Below are 10,000 nucleotides of genomic sequence, written 5' to 3'. Positions count from 1 at the left end.
CTTGACGTTTTAACCAGCGTATGCCGACGTATGAAAATTTTGCCGAATACGCTGGCACACGTCGAATACGTTATGGGTAAGATTTGTATACGTTAAGAGCACGCTGGCATATGTCATAGTACGCCGAGTACGTTGACAAATTTTAACCATGCTGAAAATTTTTCGACGTATGCCAGCGTATGATGCACACGTTCCGCATATGCTGGCCATAAGGTGTAGGCACGTTATGCGATCGTTGACACACTTCGACACACATTACTTGTAAGTTACTCATAAGTCGAAACACGTCAAGGTAATGTTTAGCAGACCCGAAACTTATTTCTAACCTATGAGTAACGTGCTTTGAACCTATGTGTAACGTATTTGCAACGCATATTGACATATGTAGATGTATTTGACATCTTCCGGACGACCACATAACTTACTGAACGTGTTACTAAGCTACAGCGACCGTATAATGACGTATTGGCAGCGTTTAGGGGAATTGGTATATAAAAATGGGCTTCACACAGGAGGATCCCGTCAGTTTTCCAGACTCCATGTTTTTTTTTTTTTTTTTTTTTCTTCGGCATGACGATGATGTTGACACTTCGATTTCTAGTTTGGTTGTGATTTAAATCGTTGAGCGGAAGCCTTTTAATTATATTATATTATAACCGCACTAGAAATCGAAGTGTCAACATCACAGTCATGCCGAAGAAGGAAAAAAAAAAAACATGGAGTCTGGAACACTGACGCTAAACATTACCTCGACGTGTTTCGACTTATGAGTAACTTACGAGTAACATGTGTCGACTTGTGTCAACGATTGCGTAACTTGCCTACAACACGTTACTCATAGGTTAGAAATATGTTTCGGGTATGCTAAACATTACCTCGACGTGTTTTGACTTATGAGTAACGTGTGTCGACGTGTGTCAACGATCGCGTAACGTGCCTACAACTTATGGCCAGCGTATGCGGAACGTGTGAGTCATACGCTGGCATACGTCGAAAAATTTTCAGCATGGTTAAAATTTGTCAACGTACTAGGCGTACTACGACGTATGCCAGCGTGCTTCAGCGTGCTCTTAACGTATACAAATCTTATCCATAACGTATTCGACGTGTGCCAGCGTTTTAGACAAATTTTTCATTCGTCGCCAAACGCTGCCTAAATCTTCAAGGTGTGACAGCGGCTTGAGGCTCATTAAAGAACAAGGTTGTGAACGGACAATCTGGGAGCAGGACCATTCTTGAACACAATAAGAACCCAATAAGAAGGGTTCATGGGGGTAACATAGATTGTGGATAAGGGTGGGGGATGACATGAGATAGTAATGCACTGCTTGCTTTTGAAGCCCTGGAGGGATGGGTGTGATGGCACAGCTTCTGGAAGATGGTTCCACAAATGGGAGAAGTGAGGAGTGCAAGAGTTGAGGTGTGCATTCAGCCTTGATTTTGGAAGCATAACCATTAGTGGGTTTTTGGAAGTAAACGTATGTTCTGAAATTCTTGGTGAGGGTCAAAGGGCTGAGAAAGAAGAGGGTGCTAAGCCTGAGGAGAAGAGGTGAAACCCATGGAATTTTGCTGTTCGAAAGATGATCTCTGGAAATGTCCTTCCTTCTGGAATTTCACTGGAGTACCAACAACAAGAATCTTGAATAATCAGGTTCTATTACTGAGGACCAAAAGTTGGAACAAGTCATCTTTTGAAAGCCAGCATTAAACCAATTGTCTCATGTGCCAGCATGCGTTTGTGGAAATTTCAAATTGAGATCCCATGGTGCCTTTTGAAAAGAAAAGATCAATGTGTGCTGGCACCCTGAGCAATTTACTTTCACTAAGTTAGTTCAATAATTGGCTTTATCAACAGTACATGGGAGTTACTTGAATATGAAAGGCATAAATATGCCTTAACTGCCCATTTACTTGTGCTCAAAGCCTTCTGATGGCTTGCTTTGCAATCTGTATTGGGTTTTAGAAAACAAGTTTTTTATTTTTTGAAAACAGCCTCAACTTTACCCTGAGCCTCCTTCAAAGGGGCTTTCTCCTTTTGAAAGTGTCCTTTTCAAAGTGTCCAAAGTGTCTCCTCTCCTGCCACTCTCCTTTTCCTTTTCCTTGATGTTGTTATCCATTATGATTGCATTTTCAGGATCATGTCCATCCTTACCAATTCTCTCTTCTCCATTTTTTTTTTGTGAGGTCACGGTTGGGTAGAGGCCGTCTTGCCAAGCCATCTTATCATCGGACACACCATTGGTGGCAGAGGTGCGATCTGGGGATGAAAGCCTGCCTGGGGTGAGACAGGTTCTGAAGCCAGGCAGTCAGGCCGATGCAATTTCAACACTTTGACCAAGTGATGCGTTCACCAAAAATAAAACCACCATTTATTTAAATGATGAACTCAATCACAAAAATAGCCACCTATCAATAAATCCTTTATAAAAAGTGAACACAATTACGAACGTTAAATGCGCCTGGTTTACAAAGTGGAACCTCACGAGGACGCTGCAGACCAGTGCATAAAGTAAGACGATCAACATTATGCTCATCTCATAGAGTTTGGAATTTTAGTAAATTACTGGCACTGAAGTACTGTCTATATATTACACACCTCCTCCAAACCACTTTCCTTTTCTTAAACCTCCCTTCACATTCTTAAACCCTCACTCTTCCTCCATTGCTCAGACATTTTCACAATTTAACCCCCATACTCCAGTTCTGCAATATATCCATTGAAGGCATTATCTTGTGAAATACTATCCAGCAATAAATTTCAAATCCACAGTGAAGACGAGACAGACGGCATATTGTACCCTTAAACAAGGAACACGTTCTCTGTGACGAATTACTCATTGCTGGCACTTTAGCATTTGGTAGTTGTCGCCACATGATTGATTGTCAGGAATCAAACCCAGGACCAGAAAGCACAAAGTTAAGCAAGCTAACGATTTAACATTTCCAACACACCAGCTCCCTCCACTCCCCACCAAGTCTTTAACAAGGTGCATAAATAAACACAAACTAATAAGCAAAGCTGCTGCAAAAAAAAAACTTTTAACTTGCTCGATAAAATGAATTGTGGAGGAGAAATTCATCAAGAAGAAACATTAAGTATTTTGTATTTGGGTTTATAGCCTTTTTACTGGTTCCAAAGTCTCATGGAGAGGCTTCCACGTAAATAACATGCAGGATTAGACGGTGGCAGCCATCAGTGTATGTTTACATTCATTATATAGACAATAGTAGGCAACGAACATACACATAGTACAGTATATGGAAGATGAGCCTGGATTTGAAGCATCTTAAACCATTTGTTCAGACTCAGTGGTGTATATTGGCCTGAGAAATCTTGCGGAACAATAGTCTATCGGCCTGAGAAAGCTCACGAGGAAGCGAGTGAAACATCACCTGAGACTGGATCTGCTCTCGCTTGTTTATTATGAAATGAGCAGACTCTATTTTGTAAGCCATGTGTATGTGTATGTGTATGTGTTTATTGGCCATAAACTTTTCCATTTGAGCTTTTATCAAAAAATTTTCATCAAATCTTTAATATGAGAATATTGAGAAAAATCCTTCCAATAATTAATTCATGGACTCGTGTTTGTGTGTGTGTTTGTTTGTCGTGTTTCTCCTACAGTTGTGGGCGGATTACATATACTTGCTACATAGGATCAGCATGACTCCAATTAGCATATGGGGTGTTTTTATTTTTGCCTCTGGTCTTGGGGGTGAGGGAAGGAGGGGACGCAAATTCTCCATGTAAATGTGTATCGTGCAGCGCCGCCTCCAGGTGGGGGAGGGTATTACATGTCTCCACCATTTACAGTACAGCATTTCTGTTCCTGCATTTTCCAGTGCAGTGAGGGGTTTTGAATAATAAGCAATAGGTATGTTTTTGCTTCATGTGTAACCCGGGTTATTTTTTTCTTTTTTGTGTATACAGAGCTGTCAGTTGCCGATACATTGCCCAAATAGAGGTATGCTCAGAATACCATGTTGTGTGCTTGTGATAGGGCGGATACTCTGCTAGAAATTAATAATTGGGTCAAAATGTCAAAGGACAAAGTCATAGTAACTATAAATAGCCCTTATTAGGCCAGCCACAGCACAGCTGCATGAGACCAGGGTTTTCTTTGCCTTGGGAAGAAGTTCCGCGAATGTGGTTGCTCGGGGGAAAGCACAATAACATGGAGCCCCCTCCCTCTAAACTGTTTATTTTTTGGCAGGAAAAATTATCAAAAGTGTTCAAGGCTGATTCGGTAAATACAGTGATAATGAGAATAATATTAATAACAATGATAATGACAATAATACTCATGATAATGGGACATGGTGATAAAAAAATAATGAAAATGACATATGTAATGATAAAAATAAAATGATGATAAAAATGATCATGGCACATAATGAGAATGGTAGATAATCATAGTAATAATAATAATGGTACATAATAATGACATAATAATAATAATGATAAAGACAAAAATGATAATGATAATGACTGGCTTCCAGGTCATAACGTTTTTTGCAATTTGAGCTTTTTGTCATCACATTTTTCAACAAACCCTTATTATGAGAATATGGAGAAATCTAATTGATAATTTGGTCAAAATGTTAAAGAGCAAAATCACAGCGAGTGCAAATTGACTATCAGCCCGTCTGCAGTGCATCAAGCGTGAGACGGCCGTTTTTTAAAAAAAAAATCGCTTCTGTGTTTCTTTATTTATTTAGTATTGAGCTTCAGTGTGTCTGTCCAGACCATAACATTTTTACCATTTGAGCTTTTGTCATCAAATCTTCAACCAATCTTTATTATGAGATTACAGAAAACAAAAATGAATTTAATGTCCAAAAATAAAACAATAATTAATTTCATGTCCAAAAATAACTTCAGCTGTTGTTTTCATCAAGTTTAGTTTGAATACAAAGAGGAAGGGCTTTGCATGGGTTTTGCACTTTGAGAGGCTTTCTAGTTAACCTGTGCCCCACACAGCAGGAAGCGAGGTTTTGCAAGTGTGTGTGTGTGTGTGTGTGTGTGTGTGTGTGTGTGTGTGTGTGTGTGTGTGTGTGTGTGTGTGTGTGTGTGTGTGTGTGTGTGTGTGTGTGTGTGTGTGTGTGTGTGTGTGTGTTTCGCGCGCGTGTTTTTTTAACCGGACTAACTTTTTTACCATTTGAACTTTTGTCATCAAAGTTTCAACAAAGCCCTACTATGATAAAATGGAGAAGACAAATTAATAATTTGGTCAAAAGGTCAAAGGTCAGTGTGACATAAAATCAATAATTTTCATCCAATTGACCTGAAATTTTAATTATCATTTGAACTTTTGCTCTCAAATTCTCAAAAAAATCTTTATTATGAGAATATGCAGAAGACAAATTTAGAATTTGGTCAAAAGGTCAAAGGTACCATTTAGCATACAGAAGAAGTCCGAATACAAAGCAGACGGGCTTTGCATTTTCAGATACTTTCTAGTAACTTTTCGATTCAATGAGTGTTTTTCAACATATATATATATATATATTTATATATATATATATATATATATATATATATATATATATATATTTATATATATATATATATATATATATATATATATATATATATATGTATTGTTACGAATTCGCGCCCGCCGGCATGCGATTGGCCGCGTAACTCCAATCGCAACCGCGTCGCCCACCAGACGGACAATTCAGTCGTGACCCTCCTGGAACTACCGCCAGGAGCCAGTCACGGGTGGGGGTTTAACCTCACCACAACCCAGTCCGCATTCTACCCGCGCAAAATAGGGTGAATCGCCGAACGTCGATATACCTAAATACCCGCGCGGGTAAACTACCGATGGGTAGCACCACGCCGCAGGTCGGCTTAGGACACGAACCGCTTAAGCGGTTCGTTCCGTGCTACAGGGATAACCGAGCGGTGTTATCGCCAACCTCGATGGTTCAGATTATTTATCGGGTGTTTAAAACCCACCTAATTATTCCACGATGCAAGATGGCATTTTCAATGGGGAAAGAAGACGCAACGAACGAGATACATTTCACACAAGGACATTTATTATAAAGCACATATTGCACACACAACACAAGCAAGGAATCATGCAATATACAAGCAAGGGAAATAGAAAGCAATACAACCGACTACAATGAGAATGTACATGCACTTAACAGGGACACGGCGCCACAGCACACATACAAAAACAACAGGAAAACCCTCCCCACAGGCAGGGAGGTAGACGGGGTTTGTAAACCTTTATGGTCGTGGGCCGTGGATGACCGAAAAGGCCCGCGAGACCGTGCTGGTTACCTGCCCCCTCGAGGTGTGACGGTGGGCAGGTCGCGACGCCTTGTCCCCATGGCAGCTAGCGTAGCCGCGCCTGTTCTCGGGCCTTTGCGATGATGTGGTCGGTGAGTTCTCTCCGGCGTCCCTCGCCAGATGCGCAGATTCGCACCACACAGCCAGCAGGGCTGTGCCTCCCGTCTGCGTCTCCGAGGCGTCGTCCGGACTCGCCACCGGCCCGCGCCTTCACCGACAGGTCGCCCAAAGCCAAGACGAGAGAGCTCGACTTCGACCACCAAGAGAGAGCTCGAAGATGAAGCGAGAGGATGACGTCCACCAAGAGAGTGAGTAGAATCCAACACGACCCCGACAGAGAGAGAGAGAGAGTGACGTCGACGACCCAGACAGAGAGAGTGAGCCTCGCGCGCGGTCTGCCTTGTATAGTGCGGGGCTCTGCCCTTCGCTCCGCCCCGTTTTCGGCTCCGCCTCCCTTCGAGAAGGTTTCCGAAAAGGGGCGTTCCCTCACCCCGACCGCCTCAGGCTGTGCATCCACCAATCGCGCGAGCTGCCCTCCCCCTTTCCTTCACACTCCTTGGAGAAACAGGCGGGAAAAATCCGCGTGGCCATCGGAACTCCTCTAGTTTCCTTTTGCGTTCGACGGTTTTCAACGCGGCTTGTTGTTTGCATGGAGGTTTGTTCAAAATAACAATAGAAAAAGAAAAACGGTTATCTCAAAGAGGCGCAGCCCGGTGAACATGAAGAATCCCTTTAAACAACGGTGGGGACCAATCTGAACACTCACTTACCGGCATAGCTAATCGAAGGAACCTTTATGGTGTATTGCGAATTTACACAGCCGTAACACTATATATATATATATATATATATATATATATATATATATATATATATATATATATATTATCATTCTAACCACTCACTGACTCAATGACTGAGATAAATGTTCGGAACCTTTTGAGTGACACAGAAAGCTGAAATTTTGTGTGGTGACAGACATCAAAGCCAATACACTGGGGAAAATCACACAACTGTCGGAAAGCATCCATAGATGAAAATATAAATAATTGAAAAAAATTAAATGAAAAAAATGCAGGTGAGCGACCCGAGCAATGGGGAAGCACGGTAATTTTGCTTGCCAACGGATATCGAAGCCGATACACCAGGAAAAATCACAGAACCGTCAGAAAGCATCCGTAAGTAAAAATATAAATAAATGAAAAAAAAGAAGAAAATAAATAAATAAATAAAAACAATGTAGGTGTGTGACCCGAGACAATGAGGAAGCATGGTTTGTTATCGCTTACAATGTGTAAGCATACCTTCTAGTAATATGTAAACCTCATTCGAACCACTCACTGATTCACTGACTGACTTGTATTAATGTATGGTACCTTCCAGGTGACGTAGAAAGCTGAAATTTCATGCACCAATGGGCATCAAAACTGATACACCGAGAAAATCACAGAACGAGAGGAAATCATCAATAAATAAAAATAAAAATAAATGAAAAAAATAAGTGAAAAAATGCAGATGAGCAACCTGAGACATGGGGAAGCATGACTCAATGTTGCTTACAATGTGTAAGCATACCCCATATATATCTTCTTCTTCTTCTTTCGGCTGCTCCCGTTAGGGGTCGCCACAGCAGATCATCCGTATGATCCGCATAGTGATTTGGCACATGTTTTATTCCGGATGCCCTTCCTGACGCAACCCTGGTCGCCTCTTACAACACAGGGATATGGTACACCTATTTTAACCGGGGTATACCCAGTACACTGGTACTCATTTCGCCGACCTCGGAAGGATGACAGGTTGAGTCAACCCCCTGGTGTATTAATTCAGTGGCCCAACGGGGCTTGAACTCAGGACCTTTTGGATCCCAAGCCGCTGCCCCAACCACTGCGCCAACACCAGGCATATACATATATATATATATATATATATATATATATATATATATATATATATATATATATACATATATATATATATATATATATATATATATATATATATATATATATATATATATTCTAATAAAGCAAGAGTGTGTCTGTCCGTTTGTCCATCCCCAAACGACTCCCTCAGTTTTGGGGCTCGCCCCACCAAACCTTGTGTGGAACGTTTTTCGGTCCCACAAGGTGTCCTCACTTGGGTGGGACGTTTCAAAAACACCTCAACACAGTTAAGATTTTCAGTTTCGATCTGTACGAATCTGCTCCCCACCCGGATGCAACGTCAGAATGGCATTTATCTTCGTTTACTCACGAGTGTTTGTCATGTTGTATTTTGTTATATTCAATAATTATTCATGGTATCATATTAATTTGTTATTGGAATGACGCTGTTAGGAATGAAAATATAGAGAGACTGAGTTTAAGGAATAAGGAAATGATGTGACAGTTTCCACCTGTAACATTCATGGATTCGGCATTTGCAAGTTCACCATTGACATCATTGAAATATTATCCACCTTACTTCTCTTGGAGTCAGCTGCAAGAAATTTTACACCCAAGTCATCCATGAACCAGCTGTCCATGTCTGACATTCAGCTGAAGGTGTTACAGGAATGTGGAATTTATTGGTTCATGGTTTGGCATTCGTCATTTCCGCATTGTGTGTTTGCTCTAAGGCTCCCTTTCGTGCATTGCATGGGTACCTCGCGAGTATGTGTGTGTGTGTGTGTGTGTGTGTGTGTGTGTGTGTGTACATATATATATATATATATATATATATATATATATATATATATATATATATATGAAAAAAGGGTCATCCAACTTGAAAAAGACAAAGCCTGTCTGGTGTATGCGTGTATGTGTGTATCACACCTGGTCTCGTGGTTAGGATACCTATTTTACACCCAGGTGGCCTGGGTTCGATTCCTGGTATGGGCACCACACCAGCAGGAGTTGTGACTGCCAGTATGGTGACTTGAATAAAATTGAAAGGTGTATTCAAGTTTGCTCAATCAAACGACTACAAACATATATATATATATATATATATATATATATATATATATATATATATATATATATATATATATATATATATATATATATATATATACATACATATACCTGTATGTATGCATGACAGCTTGTTTGAATGGAAACATATGTGCATATATGTATACATGTAATGAAAAACCCATCATGTTTATGAATGAGGGCATTTAATCTTGTTCCCCATGAAAATTGTATTTTCAGGATCAAAATGTTGGCCATCTATAAATTCCTTTTTGACTGGTATCGAGCAAAGCGAGCTATCAAACGCATCCTATGTGTTGTTTTACGTACCGATCTCGGCCCTGAGACCATGCACCGTATTTCCTCGTCGCATAACCCCACGTGCACTCCTCTGGTATAGACGCTGCATGAAGCTTGCCAGCCCGCCTCTGGGTTGTATACTCCAGGCACATGTCAGAAGCACGGCACCCACGAGGCACCTCAAAAGACCCACCATGGTGAGTCGAATCCCCAATCACCAACCGGTGTCCATAAACGCCTGGGCGTACTCAGGGTTCAACCAACCAGGTGATGCAATGTTCCTCCCTCTTATAGAGTCCACAAGAGTCTGTGCCTCGAATAGCGTCAGTCACTCTCGAATTCCTTTTAGTGCTTCCACCAGGTGCACGTCCAGGTTGAAAAGAACCTAATCCGCACTCATCCTTCGCTTTTTTTCTGCTGATATCAAACCATC

General features: G+C 41.0%; 1 protein-coding gene across 1 annotated transcript in view; it reads right to left on the bottom strand.

Annotated features, from left to right (window-relative positions):
* Positions 1-10,000, bottom strand: part of LOC147017996 (growth/differentiation factor 10-like) — a 42,440-nt gene that overhangs the window by 32,046 nt on the left and 394 nt on the right. Inside the window, exon 1 of the mRNA XM_085897151.1 lies at positions 9,598-10,000. This exon is cut by the window's right edge and continues 394 nt beyond it. Within this exon, the coding sequence (XP_085753277.1) occupies positions 9,598-9,763 (166 nt within the window). The 5' untranslated portion in view covers positions 9,764-10,000. The remainder of the gene's footprint in view (positions 1-9,597) is intronic.

This window comes from Eptatretus burgeri, chromosome 10, assembly GCF_056783735.1.
Source record: "Eptatretus burgeri isolate ZD-2024b chromosome 10, Ebu_testis_v1, whole genome shotgun sequence".
Classification (NCBI taxonomy): Eukaryota; Metazoa; Chordata; class Myxini; order Myxiniformes; family Myxinidae; genus Eptatretus; species Eptatretus burgeri.
This window is presented reverse-complemented; position numbering and strand designations above follow the sequence as displayed.